The sequence below is a fragment of the Aspergillus fijiensis genome (genome assembly GCF_003184825.1).
Source record: "Aspergillus fijiensis CBS 313.89 unplaced genomic scaffold BO72scaffold_66, whole genome shotgun sequence".
NCBI lineage: Eukaryota > Fungi > Ascomycota > Eurotiomycetes > Eurotiales > Aspergillaceae > Aspergillus > Aspergillus fijiensis.
The window spans coordinates 117,582-145,071 of NW_024469042.1; the positions used below are offsets into that span (position 1 = coordinate 117,582).

At 52.3% G+C, this 27,490-nt stretch overlaps 10 protein-coding genes across 10 annotated transcripts; 6 read left to right on the plus strand and 4 right to left on the minus strand.

Moving 5' to 3' along the window:
* Positions 1-292: 292 nt before the first annotated feature.
* BO72DRAFT_472024 (uncharacterized protein) lies at positions 293-2,606 on the minus strand (the record flags this gene model as incomplete). The annotated part of the gene is made up of 7 exons (XM_040947117.1): positions 293-1,325; positions 1,376-1,466; positions 1,527-1,934; positions 1,986-2,076; positions 2,134-2,284; positions 2,339-2,451; positions 2,529-2,606. The coding sequence occupies 7 exons, from the start codon at positions 2,604-2,606 to the stop codon at positions 293-295; spliced, it is 1,965 nt and encodes a 654-aa protein (XP_040796970.1).
* Positions 2,607-3,463: 857 nt separating this feature from the next.
* BO72DRAFT_253750 (uncharacterized protein) lies at positions 3,464-6,031 on the plus strand. Its single transcript, XM_040940062.1, has 7 exons — positions 3,464-3,838; positions 3,899-3,927; positions 3,983-4,022; positions 4,071-4,527; positions 4,577-4,902; positions 4,990-5,382; positions 5,441-6,031. Exons 1-7 carry the CDS (start codon positions 3,596-3,598, stop codon positions 5,777-5,779), a joined length of 1,827 nt encoding a protein of 608 aa, XP_040796971.1. The 5' UTR covers positions 3,464-3,595; the 3' UTR covers positions 5,780-6,031.
* BO72DRAFT_253803 (uncharacterized protein) lies at positions 5,973-6,939 on the plus strand. The gene is made up of 3 exons (XM_040940063.1): positions 5,973-6,201; positions 6,266-6,739; positions 6,826-6,939. Exons 1-3 carry the CDS (start codon positions 6,166-6,168, stop codon positions 6,829-6,831), a joined length of 516 nt encoding a protein of 171 aa, XP_040796972.1. The 5' UTR covers positions 5,973-6,165; the 3' UTR covers positions 6,832-6,939.
* A 2,366-nt stretch (positions 6,940-9,305) lies between these two features.
* On the plus strand, positions 9,306-11,022 carry arfA (putative ADP-ribosylation factor). The gene is made up of 4 exons (XM_040945676.1): positions 9,306-9,928; positions 10,041-10,285; positions 10,345-10,410; positions 10,485-11,022. Exons 1-4 carry the CDS (start codon positions 9,781-9,783, stop codon positions 10,575-10,577), a joined length of 552 nt encoding a protein of 183 aa, XP_040796973.1. The 5' UTR covers positions 9,306-9,780; the 3' UTR covers positions 10,578-11,022.
* A 513-nt stretch (positions 11,023-11,535) lies between these two features.
* On the minus strand, positions 11,536-12,336 carry BO72DRAFT_388270 (uncharacterized protein; the record flags this gene model as incomplete). Its single annotated transcript, XM_040941710.1, has 1 exon — positions 11,536-12,336. A coding segment is annotated over one exon (801 nt), but the record flags the coding sequence as incomplete, so codon positions are not given.
* Positions 12,337-14,579: 2,243 nt separating this feature from the next.
* Positions 14,580-17,575, plus strand: BO72DRAFT_452197 (DUF3405 domain-containing protein). The gene is made up of 3 exons (XM_040945677.1): positions 14,580-14,671; positions 14,739-14,741; positions 14,859-17,575. Exon 3 carries the CDS (start codon positions 14,978-14,980, stop codon positions 17,426-17,428), a length of 2,451 nt encoding a protein of 816 aa, XP_040796975.1. The 5' UTR covers positions 14,580-14,671; positions 14,739-14,741; positions 14,859-14,977; the 3' UTR covers positions 17,429-17,575.
* Positions 17,576-17,624: 49 nt separating this feature from the next.
* On the minus strand, positions 17,625-20,361 carry BO72DRAFT_254078 (putative flavin-binding monooxygenase). Its single transcript, XM_040940064.1, has 5 exons — positions 19,409-20,361; positions 19,237-19,343; positions 18,653-19,188; positions 18,072-18,531; positions 17,625-17,968 (listed from the first exon to the last, which is right to left on the minus strand). The coding sequence occupies exons 1-5, from the start codon at positions 20,016-20,018 to the stop codon at positions 17,822-17,824; spliced, it is 1,860 nt and encodes a 619-aa protein (XP_040796976.1). The 5' UTR covers positions 20,019-20,361; the 3' UTR covers positions 17,625-17,821.
* A 1,038-nt stretch (positions 20,362-21,399) lies between these two features.
* Positions 21,400-22,021, plus strand: BO72DRAFT_462539 (putative cytosolic Cu/Zn superoxide dismutase; the record flags this gene model as incomplete). Its single annotated transcript, XM_040946566.1, has 2 exons — positions 21,400-21,637; positions 21,708-22,021. 2 exons carry the CDS (start codon positions 21,400-21,402, stop codon positions 22,019-22,021), a joined length of 552 nt encoding a protein of 183 aa, XP_040796977.1.
* Positions 22,022-23,691: 1,670 nt separating this feature from the next.
* On the plus strand, positions 23,692-26,560 carry BO72DRAFT_388147 (putative C6 transcription factor QutA; the record flags this gene model as incomplete). The annotated part of the gene is made up of 2 exons (XM_040941704.1): positions 23,692-26,321; positions 26,374-26,560. The coding sequence occupies 2 exons, from the start codon at positions 23,692-23,694 to the stop codon at positions 26,558-26,560; spliced, it is 2,817 nt and encodes a 938-aa protein (XP_040796978.1).
* A 203-nt stretch (positions 26,561-26,763) lies between these two features.
* Positions 26,764-27,430, minus strand: BO72DRAFT_438534 (type II 3-dehydroquinate dehydratase). The gene has a single exon (XM_040943384.1). It carries the CDS (start codon positions 27,266-27,268, stop codon positions 26,801-26,803), a length of 468 nt encoding a protein of 155 aa, XP_040796979.1. The 5' UTR covers positions 27,269-27,430; the 3' UTR covers positions 26,764-26,800.
* Positions 27,431-27,490: the final 60 nt, after the last annotated feature.

A 27,490-nucleotide genomic window follows, 5' to 3' on the forward strand; every position in this document is an offset into this window, starting at 1 on the left:
TGATCTCAGCCAATCATGGCACACTGTTCACGCGACGCTCCCGTCTACATAGTACCGTAGGTGCAGTGGACTGCCCCCGCGACACTAAGAGAGTAATGGATTTGTCGATGGGTTAGGATTATATCACATTGTGACAGGAGAGATGCTCTATAACAGTAGCAAAAATTGAGTCCCCTCAGTCTACTCCTGACTCCTTGTAATCATCATGAAAACAAGTAATCCAGATCTCATCCCTTCCATCTCTTCTCATATGGTCACGACGCGACACCGTGCACCAGGCAAAAGCCATGCCCTAGGTAGGAGGGGGCCATTGAAGGTTCAGGTCCAGGTTACCCCAGTCCCATATTTGGCCCAGTTCGCACATATCAACGCTGAGAAGACCGTCCATCCCAGCAAATTCGCTGGTTCCTGCTGCCAAGGGACTCAACCCTAAAGGTAACGAATAGTTGATGCCAGCTTCTATAGAGCTCCAGGGCAAATCCAGGTCCGTGGAAGCAGAGGTGGCATCAAAATCTGCACCAGATCCTAGCGATGTCGAAGGAGGTGTAATGGGTCCCTCTAGGGATCCGTCCGACGACCTGGAGAATATGGCCGCCTTTTCCTCTCCAGTCAAAGTCATACTGCCCGCAAGCCTGTTAAGTACCGCATAGCAGATGGCACCGGTCTTTGTGTTCTCGGATATCTGTTCCAGCGCTTCGAGAGCCGTCGAAATTGCTTCGATAGTCTTGTCTCGGCCGGGAAGAGTGCTGTTGTGATCATGGATAATTGCAGAGCATAAGAAGGCTGCTGTATCAAAGATAATGAAGGGGGCGTAGTGGAACTTGGCGTTTGCAGGTAGCATAAACGCTAGCATCCGCTGCGATGATTCCAACAGCTTCAGTGCACAGTCGACAGCAGTCGGTCGAAGACTCCTCTCAATGCTAGGCTTGTCTTGATCGACAGTCATTGTGAGGCATGGCTTCAAAGGCAGAAACATTACCATATACCCGATCGCATGTAGCTGATGCCGCTGTATTGCCACGTGTTTGTGAGATTGATCCCAGCGAGTGTCGGGGTTTTCTGGTCTGTATGGCGCGGGGAGGTTCATAAACCACTTCTCAGTCTCTTGTTGGATGGTAATGGCCTGTGCGGGCGACAATAAGCCACCCATCACACCGGGTATCTTGGAGATAGTCTGTCCGAGCTCACATTGGAAAGTCATGTGAGCGATCGGTGAAAGCCCGAACTCCTCGGGATCAGGGCTCTCGAGGCGTAGGTTTGGCAGTTCAAAAGAGCAGTAGTTGCTGTTGATGATGAATGGTCTCGATAATAATAGAGACATTTGCCTAGCTTTGTCAACACCGCGGGTATCCACGACCAACCAGCACGAGCTTACCAATCCCAAGTATACAATATGCACCAAATTCGCCTTCTCATTTCGCATTCGAACTCTGAGGCAATCGCCTTGGATGAACTCTTGTGCATGCCTATCGTCGAAATTCAAAAGTCAGCCTATATATTACGAAGCTTGAAGTACCTGTATTTACCTAATTCCTGCGCTTGGTGGATCGCAGCGCCCAGAGCATGCCATGACTCAACAAATTGTGCTTCACTTTTGTAGTAAACTGCATTCAGGAACAGTTGTTGCACTTGAGTCAGCCCGCCTTTACCAGGTGCAATGGTACTGCTAAGCTGCTTGGCAGCATGATGATAATGTTCGGCAAGATTCTGGGCGTTCTCCCCGAGCTCCGTCTCCAGCTTCTGTCGGGCATCAAAGTCCAGATATAAGGTTGCGCAGGCGCATATGTGTAAAAGCGTGCAAGTAAACTCGGGAGTCAACGCCTGACCCGCCGCCTTGCCAGACCACCAAGTAGCATAGTCGTGCGAGAATGTGGGCGGGTAAAGACAATAGTATTGAGGATTGATCTCACTGAGAAAGTGCTGTATCAGGATGTCTGATCATGCATGAGTGATTGCGTAGGATTATCGTGAGTTGGTTGGTTTACCTGTGTATGGTTTTGGAGGGACTATACGGATGGCTTTCTCCATCTCCGGCTGAATAGTGCTACAGGAGACCGGAGATATCGCGGCAGATTGCTGTCAAATCAACAGTCAGTAGATGGTGGACACAGATCCATATCACGTTAGCCTTACATATCTCTCAGCACCCTGAGGCGTCGCTACCTCGCTATCAGGAAGGTATCCGAGCATACGAAAAGCATTGTCGTTGGTGATTGCCGTGATTGTATTAGAACTCGAAATTTCGTGATTCGACTCTACAGAAGCCGTCTGTGGAGTATCTATGCTGAAGCAGGTATTAGGGACCTGTATGAAACCAAGAACGGTGCCTATAGCTCACCTTGCATTGTTCGTCATAGACCTGGTCACCTTGAGCGCCTTTTTGGGGGGAAATTTGCATAGATGAGCCACTCTTCTTGCTTGACAATGATTGCATGGCCAATCGCGGCTACACTGTACAAAGGAGTCGTCAGATAAGGTGCTCTTTTATGAGAGAACTAGATTAATCAAGGCTGACTTGTGTTGCTTGCCTTCTGCTTTCGACGCTGACATTCAGTACATGACGTAGCCAAGCGAACGGGCTGCCCCGTGGCTGCTTGATGTACCATTTCTGAGATGGTCGCCAATGGAGCCGCTAGAGACGGTTAGACCGGATTACTTGAGATGAAGATCATATCCTTCCTAGAAGCAGTCGGCTGGATATGATCATCATGCTTTCAAGAGTCAACTGAGGACTCCTCTGCCCGAAAACGTCGATATGTCGCTTGTGACCGATGGATCGGTGGATCTGATGCGGTGCGTGGATACTGGATACTGCTCCGTACTGCAGTCGGGTAGAAGTCAGTCCCGCGGTTCGCGTGACGGCCCGGTAGAACTAACCAAAACCGGGTAGCTATGGGGTACCCGGGCTGTCGTGGGAGCCTGGAGGGCTATCTGGGCTATAGGTATAGTAAACAGTGAATAAAACCTCATTTGAAAAGTCTTCAATGATCTCTTTCTATAGGGGATGCATCAGATGAAGAGTTTATATTCTACTCCTTACCACCTAGTATTATGTATCGTTTTCGGAAAATGATCTTGGTCCGCCAAGATGATGTTTTGAAGAATGCTATATATGTTGATAGCCTCGACCTTGCTCGGTAACACCGCCGTTTCGTTTCAAGAACTTGACCTGACTCAATCCCTTACAAGCATTTTGCCTAGTCACACCTGGCTTGCAGATCTTCACTAAAACCAAAATTGAGCATATGATACCTTTCAGCGCCCACAACCATCGATACGCGCCCGCCTCCAGATGCCCCCCCCGGAATCCTTGGCGGGGGCTTGTCAACATACCCCTCGTGCTGCGGACGAGTCAGCTGTAAGGCTCTGGCGCCCGCGCTGAGCGGCAAGCGATTGTGCTGTCTCAGCTCATAAGTACCCAGTCAGTCGCCCTGATCTGCGCGACGCAGGAGCTGTGAGAAATTATCCGAGCAACTGCAGGCTGTTGTTCTCTGCCATGAGTCCCTGTGCCTCATTCAGCTTCTGAATTATCATACCCACCCTTTAGTGTCCAGTATACGGTCTCGCGACTGCCTGTCGCTGGCCAGGATAAGAAATGTCAGGGCCTACGACATCCAGCAGTGGCCACACACCTCAATATTATTATTCCAGTTTTACTCAGAAACCAAGTATCCAAGATAAATTTCGCGACATTGATGATGCCAGCAACCTGAAGCACTATCGGGCTCTTTTGCAAGACCCTCAAGCAAGAAACTTTGTGCTCGACTTCGGCAATGAAGATGCATGGTGTGCTGTGAACTTGGACCAGGAAGAGATAGCGCTGCTACTGCGCAAGCCAGTATGTTGTCAACGGTAGCTTGATGCCATTTGAATAAGACTAAATGTGGATGATGCTTAGAAGCCAAATTGTTATGGTACTCGGTGGATGTAAGTATAAGCATTATCGAACACGAATGGAGACATGCTCAGCGAGGTTCACCAGTAATATATGGGCCCCCGAGCAGCAAAAGGATTTGATAAAGGTTAGCCTAGTCTCCAATGGGTCACCATGTCTCCACTGATGTTCTCAGTCCATCACCAGTCACTATGGTGTATCGGAACGGCTACAGGGCATGATGTGCACAGACCCAGTCGAGCGTCCATCGAAACCTCCAGTCCCTGCTGAGCCTTCACGAACTAGCTACTCCAGACACCGCGACCGGTTGCCCTCAAATCGATTGAACGACCTCGAAGAAGGCAATGCACTCAGAAATTTGACAAACCCCGAGGAGATTAGCGCACTGGCATCGTTCAGGGGTCTCACCTTTGCCCACGTCATCGACCAAATATGGCATTTTTGCTCGGTGGATTATGGGCCAAGGTGTATGTCCAACTTTATTGAACTGCTGGAGCCAAATTTCTTACGGATGACAGATACTTGCGTCGGTTACAATTCGATCTATGTGCTCCCAGGTCATGAGATGGACAATGGGAAAGACTTACCGGCTGGTAGGCGGTTATGGTCCTGGTTAATTTTGTGCGATGATGGTAAGAAGCATTTCCCTGATGGCTAGATTCTTAATAATGAGCTGTACAGGGACTGTCATAAACATGCAAGAGAATCCGTTTCCTGGCCTATCAGGCCCGTCGGAGAAAGAAATCAAGGCTGTCCTTGGCGTGGTTCGCCGGAACCTGCAACTTATCTTCTCCGGGGTCTCTAAACACCACCCCGCCTCCTCAGAAAGCGAGTCCCTAGTGACGATTCGGGTGCGGCCTTCCTCCGAGGCGTGCCCAGAACAGACAAGCATTAGACAAGAAGACGGACCGAGCTTACTTTTCTACTACATCTTCGATGACTGGGTGTCATCCTATGCCCTTGTGGCGAAACGTGAGCACAAATATGGCGTGGCTTTAGACCGGCTGGTATGTGGACCAATATTCCCTCTCAGTCCTTTGTGGTGAACGTGTCATTCCCTCGCAGCGTTTTACAGAACTAACACCTCGAGGCAGAGACAAAACATGCTAGCCAAGCCGGTCGTGGACCTGATTGACGAATTGCACTGGCTGGGAAGGCGATTGGCAGTCCTCAAGCGTCTCTATCAGAGCTACGAGCTCATCATGATTCGCATTCTTCAACGACAGCGATCACTTCATGGTAAAGCACGCTACAATTACCCTCAACTGGCTCTCGGACAGACATTTGGAGACAACGACTCCGACGATACTCAAAAGCAATCCATGCAGAACAGCTTTAGTCTTTCAAGCATCCCAGATGATTCAGTTGGAGTACCTCTGAGCTCCGCAGCTATGACCCGCTTCGAGAGGCTGGTTGACCGCATCAAGCTGTATTGTCTCTCTGAGATTGAGACATGTTTGACAGAGAAAGAGAATCTAACCTTCTTGGTACGATTCACATTTATCTCTAGACAAGACTCCAGGGAAAGCTAACATTTTGTGATAGAATTTCAACTTGATAGCGCTCAAAGATTCGCAGGCTGTGGAGAAGCTGACCAGAATCACTATCCTTTTGGCGAAAGTGACGATCCTATTTCTACCGGTCAGCCTGATGACGGGGTATTTCTCAACGGAACTTCAGAATGTCAAGGGCGAATACACAATCACGCAATACTGGGCCAGCTTCGGCGTCATTATGTTCCTGTCCTTTGTGTCGCTTGTCTTCTTCGGTTATGTCAGTGACACTGTGGAAGGCAGGCCGATCTACGAGTCGTTGTTCCAGAAGTTCTTCCGGGTTTCTCGAAGCAAAATCTCACACAGTCGCAAAGACATACGAGATACATGAAGCCACCTCACCCATCTTCAAGGATATGGACAAGTCAAGAGGCCATGATTGATGAAGATTGACATGTACTGTACAATATGGGATTCTCAGCTGAGGGACATTATGCTCGCTGACTGATCTACGTCTGCCAAGTTCAATAAATACATTGTCTGCATTTTGACTTTCTATCATCCATGCATAGACCCAGAGTGACTGACGGTTCTTTCATGTGAAGGCTTACATGCCTGGAAAATCAGGCACTGAAGCCGCCTGAAGCTTGGGATATAACTTTGTCACTCTTCCCCCTTGCATCTGATCGATCACATGACAACTGAGCTTATTATCCTGCTGTCAAAGTTCTGCCTTTCTATCTTTCTTCCTCAAGCACCTTTGATGTTCATTTAGTCATGTCTTATTTCTTCCCACCCCGGCAATCTTCCCAGGTAGAATGATTTTCTACGAGTTGGCCTGAGGACTGGATCAAGCTGACATCGTTAGATCATCAAGCTAGATGGTCACGAGATAATGGCAACCGAGATTGAGCTACTAGATCGACATCGAACAGTCTATCGTTTCAAACTTGAGCCAGGCTCATATCGGCATACAATTCCCAAGACAGCCACCTCTGTTATTGTTAAGCAACAGAAAGATGAATGGGAAGAAGAGTTCAAGGATGAGCAGAGGGCCTACAACAGATTAAAGAAGCTCCAGGGGAAAGTGATTCCATACTTTTATGGTCGGGGTCATTTTGATGGACGACCTGCACTCGTATTATCAGATGTTGATGGGATTACTTTAGATGAATTAGCCCGCAGCAACTACGAGGTCCCCGAGGAGACATTAAGATCTTCTCTGGAGGAAGTCTTTAGTGAGTTTTCGAAGCATGGAGCTTTGTACCGAGACCAGAAGCTGGATAACTTCTTGTTGTGTGATGGCAAAGGCCGCGAGAAGAGCAGAGTGATGGTTGTTGATCTCGAGCAGGTGGTATTCCCTGAGCATCTTCGTCCTTGGCAACATTCTATCAACCAGGAGAAAGCGAGGTGTCTGATGGAAGAGTTTAGATACAGACGTAACCCCGGGCGCGAATCATCTCCACTTGAGTTCTGGATGTCTGGGCATGATAAGGGTGTCTCCCTCAGCGAGCTAAATGATTTTGCACGCGATCTGTCAAGAAAGTCTTGGGAGGCCTGCTTCTACCACGGCTTGAGCAAGATAGAGGAAGAAGGAACACTATGCCATGCAAATATGATATGGCATTGGTTTCACACTGAGGCGAATATAGTAGAGAATGAACCTCAATGAAGTAATTCCTTGTATGGCTGATAAGAACTGTATCTTCTACTTCGCAGTCCCGGGTTTGCTTAGATCTGTTTGCAAGTGGACGCGGGGAAGGAGGTTTAACATCTCCAGAGTAAGGACTTGGCTGCTATACTCACCCTATACTCACTCTTGTCAGAATCAGTCACTAAGTCTGCTCCATGGTCAATGATTATGGAAAGATCACTATAATCTCGCTAGCTGAGATCCTCATTACCCAAGTTTTATGGCTTGGTGTTCTTGGTGCCAGACAACCTAGAGACTTGGTCTTGAAGAAGGGATGTGGTATAGAATTGCCCCCTGTAGCAAATGTCTTACAGGGTAAAGATGGCATGTCAAAGACCTGGTAGCATGACCATATCATTGTGATGATTCTTAATACAACATGAGGGGGAAACGATAAGATTATCGTTGTGCGGGGTCCCGCTACATTCTACTGTAGCCTTGGTGTGGAGGTCTACCAAGGCGGTAACTCACGGCAGAGTAGGTAAAGGGTCACGGCCACAATGAGCTATATAGAACGGGGCAACACCTATTATCAGTTGGTATATCAGAATCAACACATACAGTACGTCATCGGGATCTAGCTTTAACTCATATCATAGTACCATTATACTAATTTATGTATCGCATCCTCAAACTTCGCCAGCGCCTCGAACCACTTATTTCAGATTGCGTAGTTGAGGGTGGAGGCTTCACCACCTCTCGTTATGGAGATGCTTCAAGTAAGTAACTGGATACTCAATCCGTGATGATGTCTTATATGCCCAATTTCGAGAAGCGGGAGAAAGGCTAGATTCCTGGGGCTTGGTCTGAGATAGATCAACTTTGCATTGCTTGTTTTTGAACTATGGGACCGCTTTTGAGGCTTTCATTCTTCTTCAATAATGCGATGAATCGAACTATAGCCGAGCACGATGGAGGTGTATGGCAGAGACAGCTATCACTTCTGGCTTCCGCACAAGATCTACCCGCTAAAATCATTCGTCTATTTTATATCGAAGCTCTCTTTCGCTTGGCTCATACAGGTATGAGGCTTGAACGCGGGCTTTGTAAACCAGAACTAAATCGCAACTATGGTGCAATTTGAACCATAGAAGGCAGCTTATGGTAAGCCTAAAAATGACAAACGATCTTGCCCCTTCAGCCGAATATTGAGAACTTCTGCAAATTGTGAGCCCCCGGCACCAGGAGACGTTCATAGTTAAAGCATGCTTGATGAGGACCTCGAATGTGCTTTAACCTTCATTGATATCTGCTTCCTCGATACACTTGATGTCCACACATCTTATGTGTTTCCTAATGAAGGGAGGGATGCATATCCACCATGAAAATCTCGGAACAGCATAGACCGGCACAATCTTCTCAGGAAGTTCAGAACAGTGTAATATACTGGTCAAGTCTCTGGAGTATATCAAGCAGATGTCCTGGGAGCATTTCATTAAACTTGATATTCCAAGAAGGAATGATTCTGATCTCTTCTGGTATAAGCCTGGCCAGCCATGTGTTGGCTTTATCTTTAGATTGCCCATTGCTGCGCCTCGAGTTGATATTGCTGTACTATACTGATACTGTACTCTGTATTGTACAGAACACCGACGGAGGGACTTGTGGGTGAAGACTGTATGAGAGGCGGTAACTTTACCGCGTAAGATAGTAAGAGTCGATGAACGGAAAACAACGTGTCCTCTTCTGGTGGCCAGGCAGAAACCGATCTTCAATAATGCCAGGGTTCTGTCAAGCTCTCCAGATTGTACCTAAATGATCCAACAGTTGGCATAAATGAAGAGTATCATCTTCTACTGATTGACATCAATTGATTCTATAAATATATAGTATACGCTTCAAACGCCAAAGTTACTCCATCTACTGTACGTACGGTACACGAAAAACAGTCGGTAAGTATTTAACTGATTGTTTTTGGCCGGTTTTAGTTAGTGACGGAAGCTACGCCGGCGGCTGAACTTCTCGACCTGGTCACTGGTCACTCGCTGGCAGTTTTGCTCACCCAAAATTTCCTCCACCCCTCGAACGAACCAACAAACAGAGGGCCTGCTCCATAACAGACCCGAACCTGAACCTGACCTGACCTGACCGAACCTGACCCTCTCTGCTGTTTCCAGTCGGGCGGGCGGTCGCTGGTCTCTTAGTGCCTCTCTGTCTCTATCTCTGTCTGGTCTCGTTCCCACACCCATTCCCACCCCCCTCCCTCTCTGTATCCACGCCCATTCCTAATCTCCCTTCCTCTTTCCCTTCCATCTTCAAACCACATCGGTAAGTACATTTTTGCCTATGTTAATGGTTTATGTCTGCTTGGTCAAGTTGTCGTTGTGTCTCTTGTCCTATCCACCGCCCCTCCCCTCAACTCCCTGACCAGGCTGGCTCTGGTCTTTGTGTCTGGTTATTTCGCCTCCCTCTAATTCCACTCCCCCTGATTTGTCTTGCCCGCCGTGTTTCCCCGGCGTGACTACCTTAACCTGACGACTTCCACCCCTCGTTGTCGTCCACCTCTTATTTCCCCTTCGTCATACCACTGTCCTGCTCGCTCTCATATATACCTCCTCAACCCCTCATCACCCGACCCGTGATTGAACAGCAGGGCACTCCCGCAATCGTGCTCGCATTCTTACACTCTGTCCTGTCTGGTCGCATCTAACATCCTCCGCGCTCACCATCTAGAACCCTGAAGATACACCACGACCATCATGGGTATCACCTTCTCCAAGATTTTCGACAGACTATGGGGACGCAAGGAGATGCGGATTCTGATGGTCGGTCTCGACGCTGCCGGAAAGACCACCATCCTGTACAAGCTCAAGCTCGGTGAAATCGTCACCACCATCCCCACCATCGGTCAGTCACCCTATTCGACTATTGTCTCGAGAGCAGCATGTCTCTGCTCACCCAGCGCATGGGTTCACTGCTGAGCTGGCTCGCTGACACATCTTGGGAATTGTTCATGCAGGCTTCAACGTCGAGACTGTCGAATACAAGAACATTCAGTTCACCGTCTGGGACGTCGGTGGTCAGGACAAGATCCGTCCTCTCTGGAGACACTACTTCCAGAACACCCAGGGTATCATTTTCGTCGTCGACAGCAACGATCGGGATCGTATTGTCGAGGCCCGCGAAGAGTTGCAGCGCATGTTGAACGAGGATGAGCTCCGTGACGCCCTGCTCCTGGTCTTCGCCAACAAGCAAGATTTGCCCGTATGTGCTCCAACGCTTACGATTTGAGGAATGATGATATTGACGGTTTTATCTCTCAGAACGCCATGAGCCCCGCCGAAATCACCCAGCAGCTCGGCCTGCAAAGTCTCACTCGCCGCCCCTGGGTAAGTTTGGAAATCACGTCATCTTGGTGCCTCAGGTGTTGGTGCTCGCTTACTGACCCTTGACCTTTTTTTAGTTCATCCAATCCACCTGCGCCACGACTGGTGATGGTCTGTACGAGGGTCTGGAGTGGCTCGCCGAGACGCTGCGGAAAACCAACCGCGACTAAATGGATATAATGATTGGAGGTATACCTGGAAGCGTGTGACGGGGCCTGTTGCAGATGACATGACTGGAAACAAGGGGAGACAAACCGGGGCCGACCTCGTGTGTAGTGTGGAAAGGGAAATGCTACTTTGGTGGTTCTTGTATGTTCTCTTACGGCTCTTCATTCCTCTATGCTATTAGCTTTTTACTTTTTTTTTTTTCTTTACTCTCTCTTTCGCCATCGATAACTGAATGTCGGTGTGGATAACAACGATAATTTCTTTCTACGACTCTTCTGCCGGAGGACTTCCTGCCACGGAAGCCCGACGAATGTCTCATGGATTGCACTGAGAGCACGGTCGACTCAGTCCAGTCATTGTATCTCATTATCACCGCAGGAAGAGGGTGGAATTGCAACATGTAGAGAGTTGACGCACGTGAGTGAAAACAATAAATCAGTGTGATGGGTCCGGACTCTTGCTAGCTTGGGGAAGCTTATCTACAACTCAACCTGAATGTATGCAGCGTGATATCCAGGACCGCCCGACGCCAGCGCCAGCACTATCACCGTGCATCTTGCACCTCGCCCCTTTATAAGCCGGCTGCCGTGAGATCGACTAGGAACCCGTAGGTGCAATCCTCCATCCGCCTGTACGTTCTGTCGTCGTTTCCATCATCGAATATTCCTGGCTAACTCATGATAGAATCGTATCCCGCTGATGACGGCGGCGGAGACGGTAATATCAACCGCTGACGCTTAGGACCCTTTCGGTTGCTCATCTACTACCACCACCACCACCACCACTCACAAGCACTACACCCACCAAATCATATAATCACCCACCCTGCAGCTTTCCTCCTCGCCACCTCTCCCACCCCTTGCCCCTAGCCCCTCAGCCTCCGCGGGCCTCACGACGTCTCACCACCCCGGCAGGCATGCACCGAATAAAACTAATTCTCCAAAGCATCCCCAGGTGCATTCACCTCCGCAACTCCGTCCCACTCACCCACCACGCCGCCGCCCGGATAATCTCGAGTACACAGTCCAACTCCTCGGCGTCGCGCGGCGCATACACCATCACAAACCCGGGCGGCACGATGCGCAGCCACCACCACCAGCTGTCGCGGGCCAGCGGGTGCCGCTGGCCCCAGCCGCGCTCCAGCACCAGCTTCACGTCCGCCGGGTGCAGCGTCAGGTGCAGGCTGCCGTCGCTCGGGTGCGCGTGACACACCTCCCCGTTGCAGGTGAGGCGGTGGCGGCGTTGTTCTTGTTGGTGGCTGTTGTTGTTGACGCCGGGGTTGGATACTTTGAGGGTTTGGGGGGAGGTGGTGGTGTTGTCGGGACCGCAGGCAGCGTTGCCGTTCCCGTTCCCGTTCCCCGCGCAGAACATCCCCGTGCTATACTTCTCGAAGCACGAGGTGCCCGTGTATAGCGTGTCCGGGTGCTGGGCGACCAGGCGGTGGATCTCGGTGGACAGCGTCTCGTAGATCGCGGCGTCGCTCCTTTGGGTCGTTTGGCGTTGCGGCGCGATCCCTGTGACGGTGGGGCGGGGGCCGGCGCGCGGGGGCAGGTGCGAGGCGCGAAGCAGGCCTTGTTGCGGGTGGACGCAGGGGGGGATTGTTGGGGCGAGTAACGGGTTGCGCAGGATGAAGAGCCGGAGGATGCAGATCCGGAGGTAGCCCGCTGGGGTTGAGGGGGTGCCTCCTGGTCCCAGGGCGAGGAAGGCATGGTAGTCTTTGCGGATCGTGTGGAGGAGGTAGAGGGTTGGGAGGAGGAGCAGCAGGCATGTTGTTGTTGTGGTGGTGGGGTCGAGGGTGAAGATTAGGTGGTTGTGGTTGGGGTTGGGGTTCAGGTGGTGGTGGTTGAGATTGTGGGCTGCTGGGGATAGGTTCGATGATACTGCTACTGCTGCTGCTGCTGCTGCTGGTGATGTCTGACAATGGGGGTCAGGTGCTTGTCAGTGATTGTTCTACTGGGTTTATGCTATTATGTGTGGGTGCGAGGGAAATAGGCATGGGTGCGAAGCGTACCATGATGTCTGTCTTTCTTTCTTTCTTTGTTGATTGGTCTCGACACGAGGTGAGTCGGTTGCTGATGGGGGGGACTGCGATGATGGTTCAGGTTTGAGGGAGAGGATGGGCTGAACACTCGATCACCTATCTCAATGCGCTGCAGAGCACAGCGCCATTCACTGTGTTCTTGCCCCGGGGCAAAGGGGGCACCAGGGCTGGTAAGCTCGTTTTTATACTTCTGCTCCAAGGGGGTGGAGTAAGGTAGGTGTCATATCGTGACCCAGCTCCGTCTCTTTTCTCCACAAATACGACAAAGAGAGAGCTCGAGGCACACAGGAATGGCTGGAATGAAGGCGCGGTACTGAGGGGTGGTCAATGTAGGTAGTCAGTAGGTCCCGGCAGGTCTCATGCTGCCACGATAGTTTTTTTTTTTTCTTTTTTTTTTCTTTAATAGAATCTACGGCAAAAGGTGGATATGCACTGTTGAGTGCAGCCAGGTGGACCAATAAAGGTCACAGTTGCATCACACCGCAACTAATACTCCGCAGTCCAGAATGTGATTCATACATGAGTACATTGAAAGCTGCTCATCAATAGCTCGGCTATTGCGCGTGGTGTGGTTTAGTTTTGTGTGGATGAGATGGAAGGAACGAAGGAAGGAGGTACTAGGTACCGTCGTCAGTGTGATGTATGCTGGCGAAAAGAAGCTAAGGTATGCGGATGAAGCAGCAATGACTAAATGTCGAAGTAACCTCTTCGAACATAAAACCTCCCCCAACAAGAGGTTCGGAGGATAAGAAGACGGAAAGCGTCGGGCCTCCCCAAAGCCACGGTATGCCGAAGCTGTCAGCGGATGAGCTGTTTCGTCAAAAGACGCTCCTTTCTTCCTGGTCGCAGGAATAGGAATGCAACACGAGGTGTGGTGTGGGAGGTGCCGTGCAGATAGAACTATGTTCCCATTGACTCTTGGGGGGCCGCTCGCTCTTGTTTCTGGGCATCTAGGAGGCGTGTCGCCCAGCGAGAAGTGGAGTCCAATCTCATCAGAACCGGGGTAATTGTGGGCCCTGGAGCACGGTGGTTTCTTTCATTCCCATTGCCGGGTCCTTGGAGGTCATGCCATTTAACCTTGAAGGCAGGATTAGACTCGGTTGTGGGAGAGAAAGATTGTTAATTCATTCGTTGGTTGAATGTGAATGGGGGCCCGTTTTTGGGGAAGTGAGGTCGGAATTATCAGTGACATCACCGCACTTGATGGTTGCAGATAACGGGTTTTCCTCCTGCTTCCCCGAAAGTGCCTGGCGCTCGCCTTGGGGATTTAGTTGGGATTCAATCCCTGTGGAAAGAGCTCTACCTGCTTCTGGTGAGAAACATATTTAGTACATAGTGCAGGTGACTTTGCTACTTGAGTTTTTCTCTATCGTGTGACCTTTTCTTGAGTTGAGTGGAATAGTTAGTTATGTGGAATATGTACTTAGTAATAGCCTAACTTACAACACGAGTGACTGGAAGCTTGCTGCTGCTCTGCTGTTGCTTGCTCGGACACTGCTTGATGCCTGGAGTTGCCTCAGGCTGAAAAGATATCCCAGAGAAGCTTAGCGCGTTGAGACAGGGCGCTAATCCTGATGTGGACAAGAAAGGTCGAGCCCAGTCTGTGTCTCGAAGAAACACAGCTCAGCTCGAGTTCTTGACTTCTTGGAACTACTGTACCATGGAACTTCATACTTACTTTCACAGCCATGCAGCCTTTTAACTTATCGTTTATTCCATACTCGATTCTATCCTTGTATACTCGTGAAAATAGGCCCTGCAAATAAGACTGATCCTCTTCAGAACGGAACTCATCTCGATCTCGTGAAAGTCAAGGTCTAGAGATGGCCCCGCCAAGATGATCAAGTCCAGCCTAGTGCAGCAAGCGCTGGTCGTCGTCTCTTGGGCAACGACTGGCGCCGATCTGCCAAACACTACGCCATATACTCCGTACCACCGCGCAGTCTTGTGTTTTGTTGACAGTCAGTCTGAGAGCGTTGAACCGTGCTGAGCTCCTCGGTCTGATCAATTGTTATTGATCGGCTCGATCCAAGTCCCGGGCAATTGGACTTGAACGTGAGTGCTCTTGTTTTTATTTGTTCCCACGTCCCCATCGGGAATCTGTGACTATAGATCGGTGGACAACGATCAGTCACCCACTTTCGGGCGAACCGTTCTGACACTGCTCAAGAACAGGTCGGCATGTGTGTTCTTCATTGTCAGATATGTATGATTCAATCGCTCACTAACCTTGACACATGATAGTTGCTGAATCTTGACCTTTCCATTCCTCGGATCTGCTGGCGCCGTTCAATCGATCGCCCTGCACGGTGCGCATTCCTCTGACGTCGTTAACGCCCACCTGTTCATGCTGTGTCCACCATGCCCATTCGAGCCAAAAGGCATCCAGCCTCCAAAACGGTTCATGCACGGTACTCAAAGAAAAGTCGCAATGTGATGGTGGATATAGAGAAACAACCTGCACGCCCTAAACGTCACTATCGCCAATATAGCCAGAGTTCATATGAATCCGATACGGATACTGAGGATGACTCCACCAGCTCCTCCTCCGCTTCTTCGTTTCGCCCTATGCTGAATGATGCGCCGGCGCGCCGGCCGCCTCGCATTGGGTTGGGCTATCGCGTCCCCCACCGAGTCATGCGATGGCTCTGCATGGGGTTGCTTTCATTCCTCGTGCTTTTCATTATCGTTCTGTTTCGATTTACATTTCTCTCCACTGTTAGTCGGGTCAATGTCCCGCTGCCCAAGCCTAGCGCCAAGCCGCCCGCTTGGGAAAGCTTTCCCTTTCTCAAGCGCTATCATGGGGGCATCCGAACCTTGGTCACGCGCGCAGAAAATGTACCCGAGTATCCCAACGACAGCTTGGAAGCGATGGATGCTGGCAACACTGACTCCCAGAACAATACCAGCATCTCGAAGCGCGACCAAACCGTACCCTTTTCAAGCTTGGTCTTCAACCCGTACCCTGACTACGCTTCCCCAGAGTACATCGCCAAGTATGGAGAGAAGCACGAATGCTTTCTAGATGAGGATGGAACTATGCGGGTTCCTTTGGTTCATCATTACCCTGGCGTGCCTCGCGGATTTCCTGACCCGGTCATAGGCTCCAATGAATTGCTTGGCATTAAGGATGACGTTTGCTTCGATCGATTCGGCCGCCTTGGGCCATATGGTATGGGCTACAGTGTCCGAAAAGGTGGAATCGGTGCAGGCCTCGAAGGAGAACGTGAGGGCGCTGAGCGTGTCTGGCAAGATTTTCCACCGGTCGATTTCCGGAAAGTGGATTGGGCTGCTGCTCAAAATCGATGCATTGCCACAAACAACCATCGCTTCACAGAGCTCCCTACACCGCGTCTCGACCGCTTTATCTCCATGCCGATTGGAGTTCCGACCTTGGATGATGCAGCAACGACTGTGCCTTCCCCGGAAAATGATCAGCAAGAACAGACTGAACGCGGACGGCTGCCCCGGACTGCGTTTGTTCTGCGCACCTGGCACGACTACCGCTATAGTCCTGACGACATTCTGTATTTGCGTTCGCTGATTTCGGAACTGTCCCTGCAGTCCGGCGGCGAGTATGCAATCCACTTTTTGGTCCAAGTCAAAGATGAGAATCTCCAGATCTGGGCTGACGACGAGACATATGAGCGTGTGCTCTCAGATGCCTTGCCGGCCGAGTTCCGTGGTATGGCGACGCTTTGGTCCGAGCGGCAAATGGCGCTCATGTACCCTGGTCTGGAAGAGACGTGGGCTAGCGGACTCTCTGTGCACGGTGTCTATCGCAGCACCCATATGCCCATGCAGTACTTTGCTTACCAACATCCGGAATACGACTATTATTGGAACTGGGAGATGGATGCTCGATATACAGGACACTGGTATCATCTTTTCGACAAGGTCGTCAGCTGGGCGCGAGAACAGCCCCGTAAGGGCCTCTGGGAACGAAATGCGCGCTTCTACGTCCCGTCCGTTCAAGGGACGTGGGAGGACTTCCGACAGATGGTGCGCGTGCAGACCGAGATCGGCACCAACAGTCCGAACAACATGTGGAGTGCACCAAAGCCCGGCCAAGACAAATCAGCAGCCGAAAAGAACGCCCTGCACCAGCAAGGCGACAAGTCCGTCTGGGGCCCCGAGCGGCCCGCTGAGCAGGACATCCTCGAGGTCGAAGGCGAAGGGATCCCGCCCACCACGATGGAGAAGGACCGATACGAGTGGGGCGTCGGCGAGGAGGCGGACCTGATCGTGTTCAACCCTCTCTTCGATCCCGAAGGCACGACCTGGGCGCTCCGCGACGACGTGACCGGCTACGACCGGACCGCCGGCATGATGCCCCCGCGCCGCACGGCCATCATCACCGCCTCCCGCATGTCCCACAAGCTGCTGCACACCATGCACCAGGAGACCGTCCGCAAGCGCCACACCATGTTCTCGGAAATGTGGCCCGCCTCGACGGCCCTCCAGCACGGCTTCAAGGCTGTCTCCATCCCCCACGCCCTCTACCTCGACCGCCGCTGGCCTACCAAGTACGTCGACTCGGTCTTCAACGCCGGCCGCAACGGCGCCTCCGGCGGCGCCCGCACCTCCGTCTTCGGCGACCGCGAGCACAACTTCCGCGGCACCACCTGGTTCTACTCGGCGGGCTTCGCGCCGAACCTCTGGCGCCGCTGGCTGGGCTTCAAAGTCGACAACGACGGTGGCGAGCAGGAGGAGCTCGCCGGCGAGGGCCGCATGTGTCTTCCCCCGATGCTGCTCCATCCCATCAAGGATGTCGAGATGATTATTGATGACGGTGAACAGGCGAGAGATTGATTGTGTGTATAAATAAGAAGGGGGTGGGAGGATGAGCTACGACGCTTCTGGATGTGATTCTAAAGACTCATGGCTTATTGTTTCTATTACTTTTTGATATGTGTTTCAGCGACTTTATGTGTTTAATGTATCTATGTCAGGATTCTTTTGGGTGGAAGGGAGAGGTGGTCACTTGGTATATAGTAGAGTTTCACTGGCTGTTCTTCTCCTGAGGGAGAGGTATATGAATGATGACTTCAATTCTTGCCTTAGGCTCATAGTATCAGTGTACGGTACCTAGCTGTCTCTCGAGAAGTTTAACCTCTGGTCGGGCCAGCAAAATCCTCTAATTTATCAAAAACCCCAAGTCGAATTCCTGCTCTATCGTTCCCTCTTTATGTGCAGAAATGACGATTAAAGCTTCGACTGCCCCTGCTGCCCCTCCACCAACCCAGCCTCCACGGCCTTGATCTGCAACGCCAGAAACTTGGAGTAAACACGACACAGCGCCAGATTCCCGCCCATGTACCAGAACCCGGGGTGACCGCTGGGGCGCCACATCTGTCATTCAAGCCCGTGGTGTTAGTCAACGCCATACCAGCAGGGTTTCTGTGCTAACTTCCCACCACCACCAAAGCAGGAAAGATCTTGGGGAAGAACGTACAGCATTAACCTCCCCCTCATCATCCAAGTCCCACACATCACGCAGACGATCCGCGACCCCATCGCCCAGCACCTTTCGGACCGTGGTGCGCATGTTGTCGTACCCCGTGGCGAGCACCACGATGTTCGCGTCGAGAGTCGTGTTTTTGTTGTCGCGGAGCGTGATTCCCCTTTCAGTGAAGTGAGAGATGCCCTCGGGACTGCGCTGGACGGCGATCTTGCCGGCGGCGATGAGGGGGCTGCAGCCGACGTCGATGTAGTACCCGCCGCCGCGGGTCATGTAGGCGCGCGAGATGCCGGCGCCGTCCGGGCCGGAGTCCAGGGCGAAGCCAGCTTGTTGGAGGCCCGTGAGGAGGTCGTGCTCGGCGGCTTGGACGCGTTTCGTGAAGTGGACGTCTAGGGCGAAGCGGACGGGGTAGGGGAGGGATTCGGCGATGAGGTCGGCTTCCTCGGTTGGGGGGCTGTTTTCGGGGGGTTAGAGGAGGGTTAAGACAGGGGTGGCTTTTTGAGGGTTGTAGAGGGATGCGAATGAGGGTCTGTTCTTGTTGGATCTGGGGAGGAAAGTGGGGTGGAAGGAGTTACCCATTCTCCTCGTGGAGGCCTTCGTGCATCATTAGTACACCTTTCTCGGCAGTGATCACGTAGGTGCCTCTGCGTTGCAGCATGGTCACCTCGGCTCCGTTTTCGTAGTAATTCTGAGCAATGTCGTGGCCACTGTTGCCGGTGCCGACCACGACGACCTTCTTGCCCTTGAAGTTGTGTGAAGATGCGTCGTCGTGCTGGCTCGCGTGGTAGACGGTGCCCTTGAAGTGCTCCTGGCCTGGGAAGGTCGGAACCAATGGCTCTCCTGAGTGACCCGTGCACCAGATCAGGTGGCGCGGATGAAGAGTGCGTTCCTCTCCACCGTCACGGGCGACGACTACGGTCCATTGTTGCCTGGCATCGTCGTAGGTGGCGGACTTGATGGAGGTTTGCAGCCATACGTTGAGCTCCATGATGCTGGCGTATGCTTCGAACCAGTCGGCGAGCTTGTCCTTCGGGGTGTACTGCGGCCAGTTCTTGGGAAAGGGCAGGTAGGCCATGTGCGTGTATTCAACGGGATCGTGAGTGACAAGAGTCTGCAAATGTTAGATTTGACACCAGATTGGGGTCGTATGATCGCTCACCCGGTATCGCTTGCGCCAGTTGTCGCCTATCCGTTCATGCCGGTCGACGATAAGATGAGAGATACCCAAGGACTGCAGTCGAGCAGCAATGTTGAGACCGGACTGTCCTGCTCTGCTGTTAGCGACGTTACACAGTGCATGAGAATCACGGTGCATGAGACTATCAACTCACCTGCTCCAATGACCAAAGCTGTCGGCTCCTCGTTCTCAAACTTGATCGTCCTTTGACGGCGTTCAAGCCAGTTTCCCTGACTGAGACCACCAGGCATGGTCTCAATGGTACCTTGTGCTCTGTGTAGACCCAATGGTTCTTCGAAGGATTTGAGACCCTGCAGCGTCGTACACACCGAGTATGCCTTCCATTCGCCAGTCTCATTCTGTGTCAGTCGGATCACCCCCGTTCCGTGGCCCATGCGGGTCTCAAAGAGGAACATGGAGGTGATCCATCTTAGGCCTTCCGTCGGGGATTCCAGCTTTGGCTGAAACCTGCCCTCGTGTTGGACACGGAATGCAGACAGGCCAGCACGGGACTGATTTTGAGACAGGAAATCCTGGATCCGATCCCGATTCTGGATCGTGCGCAGATCCCAACTCACTGCCGATAAGTCCCTCCACCAAGATTCTTCATGGACAAGAGCTGGAAGTTGGTGGAAAGTGCCTGTGGTGAGGAGCGCGTCGAGGTTTGTGAGCCATCGCTGGACGATGCCTCGAGGATCCAGCGCGCCGATGATGGAGGGCGTCTTGGGAAGCTGAATTATGTATTGGGTCTCAGGAAGAGACATTTTGGAATGGGAACAAGATCAGCAAGAGTCAGGGAAAACGAGGTCACCGATGTGCTTGTTGAAGTCATCCTTCTGGGACCGGGCGGCCAGAGCCTGGCCGATGCCTCGAATAAATAGAGGCATTCTTCATTGTGCATTACAGGTTATGCACAGCTCTCCTTCGAAGGATGGATGGATCCAGAGCCGTAGGACATTCTCCGAGCTGCGAGGTGTTGATCGCAACGAAGTCCGCGATAGTGATATGAGGCATCAATTGGCGCGGAGGAGTGAAAGAGTGGAAGAGTGGAGGAGGTGGAGGAGTTGGAGGAGAAGGTGGAGTCTAGACAGTGCGGGGAAGTATGGCAGTTCGAGTCAACCTTTCCTTCCATTTGCTGTCTGATGAGCACTAGATGTTGCTCGGGGTCTCTCTGCCCGAGAGAGACTCGGAGGAAGACCCGATCTGCAAATGATCCGAGCGAGACGAGATGCATAACAAAGGCAGAGGAGATGCAGCGAGGCGGAGTGAGTTGGTGAGTTGGTGGGTTGGAAAGGGAGCTTGTTCCTCTTCGTCACAAGATCCTGGCCGGGCATTGCTCGTGATTGCTATTCTGGTCCGACCACTCATCGACTCGTCCACAACACCTTACAATCTACCATAACCGATCCAACAATCCGTCCAACAACTGATTCATCCATGATTAATCCATTCATTCCTTTTCTTGTCTATGTGATAAGTCGAATCTCGTATAGCAAGCATGGTTTGGCTCGTTCGGGTTACTATTTCTGAATGCGGGGGATGATGAAATCACCAGAGCTGCAGAAGATGAAAAGAAATTTTCAGGAACCGGCCCTCCCTGGCTACGTGGTCCAGACATCATCGTTCTTCGCTGAGCCATGTTGGCTGTTGTCACTTAGACGAAATACGAACCAGGAAGCCTCAAAGCCACGGTGACAGTGACATTGATTTGACCATCCCGGTCCCTGGTGTAACAAGGGATGGTGACAGTCTGCATTTTACCGCAACCGGCCAACAGCACAACACAACCCTCTCCTGTCAGGGCAAGATGGTTCGATGAGAGAGGCCAGTTTGGAATGGGCGGTACTGATTAGCTCAGAAATCCAACTGGATGTCGCTGAATCGCTCTCTGTGCCTGACGGACTGGCAGGCTTGGCTTGAACTCTCTCAGGACTGATATAAAACCCGCCGTTGCTAAGGTCGCACTTGCCCTCCAATCCGCCATTACTCTGCGCCGTACACAGTCAAGGACCTCCTTGCTTCGTTCTCGTCAACAACCATCGCGAAAGCCAAACATAAAGACCACCACCCTCGCACAACGATCCGCTTCACGACCTCCGATTGACTCCGCCTCCCTCCCATCTTTATCTGAAAATCTTCCCGACCATGTGGTTCAAGACTCTTTCCTTGGCCTCGCTTGGCCTTCTTTGGCTCCAAGCGTCCGCGGCAGACACCAATGCGCCCATTGTATGGGACAACGACGACTCCGTCTGGCAGGTCCAGCTCCTGAATAAGGACAATACCACCGTCCAGGGCCATCTCAAGGCGTCTCCGGGACCCGATAATGTCGGCATAACTATCCATGCTAAATTCTGGGGAATTCCCACGGACCAACAGCCCCTATGTATGTATCGCACTTGCGAGTCCTCTTGGCTTGTTCACCCGTGATGTGCTGACTTTCATTTCCCATTTAGTATACCATATCCACAAGAAGCCGGTGCCCGAGGACGGCAACTGCTACAGCACCAGCAGCCACCTGGACCCATATGGCCGCACCGATACACCTCCCTGCGACATCAAGGCGCCTCAGACCTGCGAGGTCGGCGACCTCAGTGGAAAGCATGGCCCCATCTGGGCGGCCCCTGGCGAGTCCGTCGCAGTCGCGTATACCGACTGGTTCCTGTCCAACGTTGAGGATACTCCCGCATTCTTCGGCAACTTGTCCGTGGTGGTGCATGCGGCCGATAACACCCGGTTGACATGTGGAAACTTCGAAAAGGCCGACTGATAAAGCAGGCGATAGTGGCAGTGTTTGGGATGTAGCAGGTGTACTATAGAGTACGTTTGTCGGTTGTGGCGGAGTGGTGGTGTTGTTCCTGGACAGCCCTTTCTTTGTAAGCAACTATTTTTAGTTGGTCGCACGACTACTTATTAGATAATGAAGAAAGCTTTATACGATGTCTCGCGCGGTTCGCTCATTTATCTTCTTTTCACATCTTTTTTCTAGTCCATCAGGACAAGTTTGTGTGTAAGTTGTGGTGTATCCCTTGTGCAGAGAGTCCAGTACATACTATGAATGGACATGCTACGAGTACAGTACGCACTAGGATAGTGCCGGATCAAAGATGGAAGCCGGCAAGTGCGGAGAAAGGCTCTGCCGGGAGACGTAAGGTGACTGTAACAATACCAGTCTGTCTCCAGTCCGGAGGGATTCCGTTTTCCGAGACGCAAGGTTGAGTGGCCCAGGTAAATTGTGTGTGATTTGTTTTTGTCTTTTCTCACCCAGTGACCCAGGTTCTCCCTTACCCCGCGGGGGATGAAATGAAAAATCAGATGGAGGAGGCTGTGCCTCAGTTTTAGCTTCGGGGTCAAAGCATGGGGGAGGTTGAACACATGTCGATCGACAGCCTCAACCATTTAGTATTGAGTATGAGTACTGTATATAAGGATAGAGGTAATTTCATTTGTAGCCAATGTCTAACAGACACAGACAGTAACCAAGTAGGTAATTGAGTGATTTTGATCGAGTAAAAATAATAGGTGAATAATGAAATGCTGGGGGGGTGTCCGCCACCCAAGCGAGAGGGTTGACCCAAAGCGTAGTGCACCTTACTCGATCCTGTTTACCGGGAACTCTTAGCCTTTTCCAATCGGCTCTCTCTGAGAGGACCGGGGAATGGGGGAGTCTTTCTCTCTCCTCTCCTCTCTCCAACTAAGTCTCCCACACTTTCTCTCTTCTTTCCATGGATCTGTATTATTTAGTTGACTAAATGACTAAACTAACTAACTAACTACGCAACATATGTAACTAAGTACTAACAGTAAATACTCCGTACACCTAGTCAGTAACTAACCCAGTAATCACCAGTCCGTCGCGGGTAAGCAGTTCCAAGTTCCATTCCGGTTTAGGCTCGGTCTTTTCCCCAACTTTTCACTCCAGCCCGTCATATCCTCTCCATTTTCTTTTCTCCGCCTTTACGACCTCTCGCGCTCTTCCCAACACTGCTGAATTGAATTGAATTGTGAACTGAACACACTCCTAACAACCTAGCCTACCTTTCTTCCTCCTTCTCTTCCTTTACCCCTCCCTCTCCTTCTTCCACTTTCCCACACCCACACTTCACCCACACACTAACCAAATCCCACCATCCCACTATCCCACTACCACTGCCACTACCACTACCACTACCACCACCCCCCTGTCACTTGTCGCCGATTGCTCCGATATTAGTCTCGCTCCTGTTGGTGGCTTATTACTTCTACTCCTAGTCAGACCAACTAAAAAGGTGTTCAGTCCTCCTAGTCGACTATCGCATCCATAGTGGGGCCGAGTCAGACAGCACCAAAATATATGGCATAAACAGCCACCGGCAAAGCATTCATCTCTTCCCGGCTGCGACACATCCTGAAGATGAACATGCGTCCGGAACAACCTAGTGGACCGTGGGATAGACGATCATGAACAACGACACGCGCCAAGCCTCCGGGGGCGCCAGTAAGTCCAAACGACGTCTAACTGAGGCCGACGAGGAGGGCAAGCAGACCCCGGCCGCAGACGATCTCGCCTCCAATCCCAAACGCCAACGGGTTTCACGCGCCTGCGACAGCTGTCGCTCCAAGAAGGACAAATGTGACGGGGTGCAACCCGTTTGTTCGACCTGTGCCTCGCTCTCGCGCCCATGTACCTACAAGGCTAATCCCAAGAAACGCGGCCTCCCGACCGGTTACATCCGCACCCTCGAGCTGCTATGGGGGCTTGTCTTCAACAAAATCCAGGGGAGTGAGGAGGTGGTGCGCGCCCTGTTAAGGGCCGCGAATATCCCCAGCCACCTCGCGACCATGGGCAAGGAGGCCGAAGGGTCCGACACACTGCTCTCCTCATGGAAAAACAGTATTGTCCTCAAGGAGATCGAGCGGCTCTTGACCTATTTGGAGCAACCAGAAGATGACCCGGGCGGGGTCCGACTCCCCGGGGAGACGTACTCGCCGCAGGATGCCGAAGGTAGCAGCGTCATCTCATCCGATGCGCTCGAATGGCATCTCTCGGACGTCTTGCCAGAAGCGCGCGAAGGCTCTCTGACCGTGGTCTCTCCGATTAAGACCCCGACAGCGGCATCAGCCATCGCGAGGAGCGCCGCCATCCGTGTCACCCGAGACACTTCCACGCAGACCACCTTTTCAGCAGATACCATCGACGAGCTGTCCAATCCCTCTCTTGCCCGTTTGCCCTCCCACCTACCCTCCAACTCCGACCCTGCCATGCCGAAACCCCCCCAGCTGCCCTCAAATGCATGGCCTCTTTTCGACATCTACTTCACTTATACACACTGTTGGTTTCCGATTCTTGAGAAACACGATATCCTTCGAACGGCTTTTCGACACAATGACGATGACGATGTTTATGTTTCACCTACCGCTCCAGGCTCAGGAGACCATGCCGCTTTATGGGCGGTGTTAACTCTCGCCTCTATCCAAGAAGCATCGATATCCGCCACCCGTCAGCTGACAGAGTTCTCTGCTGAACGACCCGACCCAAGCCACCTGTATGCGACGGCAAAAGGTCTCATCCCGGGCGCAGATGGGGTCCACGAGCTAGGACATGTCCAGGCTCTCCTGATTTTGTCCCTGGTCAAGATTGGGCAGCAGGACTGGACAGCTGCGTGGTTGCTGGTGGGACAGGCCGTGCGGGTTTCGCAGGCTCTTGGCTTGAACCAGCCAGCTACCGGGCAGCCCAAGACCACTGAAGATGGGAAAAGTACTGCACGATCCAAGCATGTGTTCCTTGGCTGTTTCATTCTGGAGACGCTCGTTGCTATGCAGACAGGCCAGGTGCCGTCGCTGCGCAAAGACGAACTCTTGAGGATTGGGCCGGTCAACGAGGACGGGCTGGAAGAATGGCATCCGTGGGAAGACCAGACCGGTCTGCGCCCGGTGGAATCGTCGCGGGCCTCGTTTCATCGCGGCCCCCTTCATGCCTTGAGTGCATTCAATCGCCTCACTTCGCTGATGTGCATCCTGAATGATTTGTGCTGCCTGAAGCAGACATCGGCAGGTCCGATATCGCATCTGGAGGCGTTGGAGCGCCAGCTACAGCTCTGGGTGTCTGCCCTGCCGAAGACGTATCGTGTTGGGACTGCGCCGAACCAGTCGAAGATTGCTTCGCCGCATATTTTCGCGCTCGAGATGGTATACGAGAGCGTCGCTACCAACCTCAGTCTGCAGATCGCATCTCAGCGAGACGACCGCATGGTCCCTGACCTGCCGATGAAGAAGCGAGCTGTGGAAAGCTCCAAGCGGCTGTTGTCGCTGCTCCAGACATACATGGAGACCTACAGCTTGTCGGCTACGTGCCCTACCTTTGGCATGATCCTGACATTTGCCGCATTCCCAGCATCAGAGAGCTCCAACGCATCGCCTCCTTTTGAACTCGATCCGGGCTTGAAACATAAACTCCAGACGTATTCTGCGCATCTTGCTACGGTCTGGAATGTGAAAGGAGGAGAGTCGGGAGGGACTGTACCGCTTGAACGAGCGCTTGACGTGCCTACCCCTGTTGATCCCGTCGCGAGCCGACCAAGGAGTGCATCGAACAGAGAGTCGGTCTCCCACAATGCTTTCCCACCATCCACCCTACAAACGCCCACAGAAGCTGCCCGCCGAGTAAGCTCCATGGATGAACCCCGGTCCAACTTCGCCACCCCAGACGCCTTTTTCTCTCATACCTGGATGAGAACGCCCAACCTTGAAGAGAATGTTGCTCTATCGATACCCACACCAGCGCCGTCGCTGAATATCGCCCCCCATGGCACCGAGCCGCCACTGCCCCCATCTCAACTCAAAGAATCTATGACACACAACCCGCGCCCCTCCATCTCCTCTTCCAAGCCTATGAATAGCACACCCATGATACCCGACCTGACCTCGTCATTCCACCCCAGCGGCCCTCAGTACCAGCAACAATACAGCGACCCAAATCTTGCCTTCGGCTCTTTCGTGGATATCGACGGATACGGGCCGCGACGACCCAAGATTGCGCCTGACCTGGATGCATTGTTCGATGAGTTAGCGTCGCTGGACGGGACCGAGAAGTAAGTTGGCATTGTATGTTGCTTCCTGTCGGTGATACTAATTGAGCTACAGAACCGATAACCAGCCCGAGTTCATGCAAAACCTAGGGTTTGTCCCGGACGCAGGAGTTCCGGAGATATATTCGTATTCGACGCAGGTGGAGCCGTTTCTCCTGGCTCAGACGCAGCAGCAAGTGCCGTGTCCGGAGCCGGGGGTCGTACGACGGGAGTCTCAGGCGGTTGAGCCTGCGAAGCGATGATGCGGGTGCCCGGGTGCCGGTCTTGGAGGCTACAAGACGACGAGGATGAGACGCAGACGGGTTTATGAGATGCTCAATCTGTGGAGCAAACGCTGCCAAGCGGCAGCCATGTAAATATACATACATATAAACCAGGTCATATACATAAAACAGCTATATACCATTTCTTCCACAGTATTCCTTTTTCCGTTTTCCGTTTTCCCCAAACATTTCCCATAACCAGCACAGAATGAAAAAAAGCTAGTTATACTCCAACTTCGCAAACTTTCGAATGACGTGCTCCACCGCAATGGTATACCCATCCACCCCCAACCCGACGATGATCCCACTCGCCTTGTCGGAGAAGTAGCTGTGGTGGCGCCAGGCCTCCCGCGCGTGCACGTTGCTGACGTGCAGCTCGATGAACGGGATCGCCACCCCGAGCAGCGCGTCGCGGATCGCCACGCTCGTGTGCGTGTACGCCCCCGGGTTGATGATGATCGCGTCGACCTGCTCCGTGCGCGCCTGCTGGATCCGGTCCACCAGCGCGCCCTCGTGGTTCGACTGGAAGGACTGCAGCGTGGCGCCCAGCGCGGTGGCGCGCTCCGCGCACCGGGCTTCCACTTGCGGTAGGGTCGTGCTGCCGTAGATGTGCGGTTCGCGGGTGCCCAGGAGGTTGAGGTTGGGGCCGTTGAGGAGGAGGATTTTCTTGGGGGCGGGGGTGGTCATTTTTGTGGGAGGGGTTGCGAGGAGAAAGGTATGGTTTTGGTTTGGTATGGTAGGTTGAGGACGAGGAAGGTAGGTAGGTAGGTAGGTAGGTAGGTAGGTAGGTAGGTAGGTAGATGTCTGCTTAAGAACTTGATGCTAGCAGGTAAACTGGGAGCGAGGATGCGGTTGCGGTTGCGGGCACGGGCAAGGGCAATGGAAAACCGGGAGGAAATGCGGGGTTAT

Coding starts and splice junctions, on each gene's coding strand:
- BO72DRAFT_253750 (XM_040940062.1), top strand. CDS start 3,596: ATGTCAGGGCCTACGACATCCAGCAGTGGCCACACACCTCAATATTAT. Junction 3,839..3,898: donor CGCTGCTACTGCGCAAGCCA/GTATGTTGTCAA, acceptor GATGATGCTTAG/AAGCCAAATTGTTATGGTAC. Junction 4,528..4,576: donor GTTAATTTTGTGCGATGATG/GTAAGAAGCATT, acceptor TGAGCTGTACAG/GGACTGTCATAAACATGCAA.
- BO72DRAFT_253803 (XM_040940063.1), top strand. CDS start 6,166: ATGTCTTATTTCTTCCCACCCCGGCAATCTTCCCAG. Junction 6,202..6,265: donor CACCCCGGCAATCTTCCCAG/GTAGAATGATTT, acceptor TAGATCATCAAG/CTAGATGGTCACGAGATAAT.
- arfA (XM_040945676.1), top strand. CDS start 9,781: ATGGGTATCACCTTCTCCAAGATTTTCGACAGACTATGGGGACGCAAG. Junction 9,929..10,040: donor CACCACCATCCCCACCATCG/GTCAGTCACCCT, acceptor TTGTTCATGCAG/GCTTCAACGTCGAGACTGTC. Junction 10,286..10,344: donor CCAACAAGCAAGATTTGCCC/GTATGTGCTCCA, acceptor TTTATCTCTCAG/AACGCCATGAGCCCCGCCGA.
- BO72DRAFT_452197 (XM_040945677.1), top strand. CDS start 14,978: ATGCCCATTCGAGCCAAAAGGCATCCAGCCTCCAAAACGGTTCATGCA.
- BO72DRAFT_254078 (XM_040940064.1), bottom strand. CDS start 20,018: ATGTCTCTTCCTGAGACCCAATACATAATTCAGCTTCCCAAGACGCCC. Junction 19,189..19,236: donor ACTGGCGCAAGCGATACCGG/GTGAGCGATCAT, acceptor TAACATTTGCAG/ACTCTTGTCACTCACGATCC. Junction 17,969..18,071: donor ATGAGGGGGAGGTTAATGCT/GTACGTTCTTCC, acceptor CTTGAATGACAG/ATGTGGCGCCCCAGCGGTCA.
- BO72DRAFT_438534 (XM_040943384.1), bottom strand. CDS start 27,268: ATGACCACCCCCGCCCCCAAGAAAATCCTCCTCCTCAACGGCCCCAAC.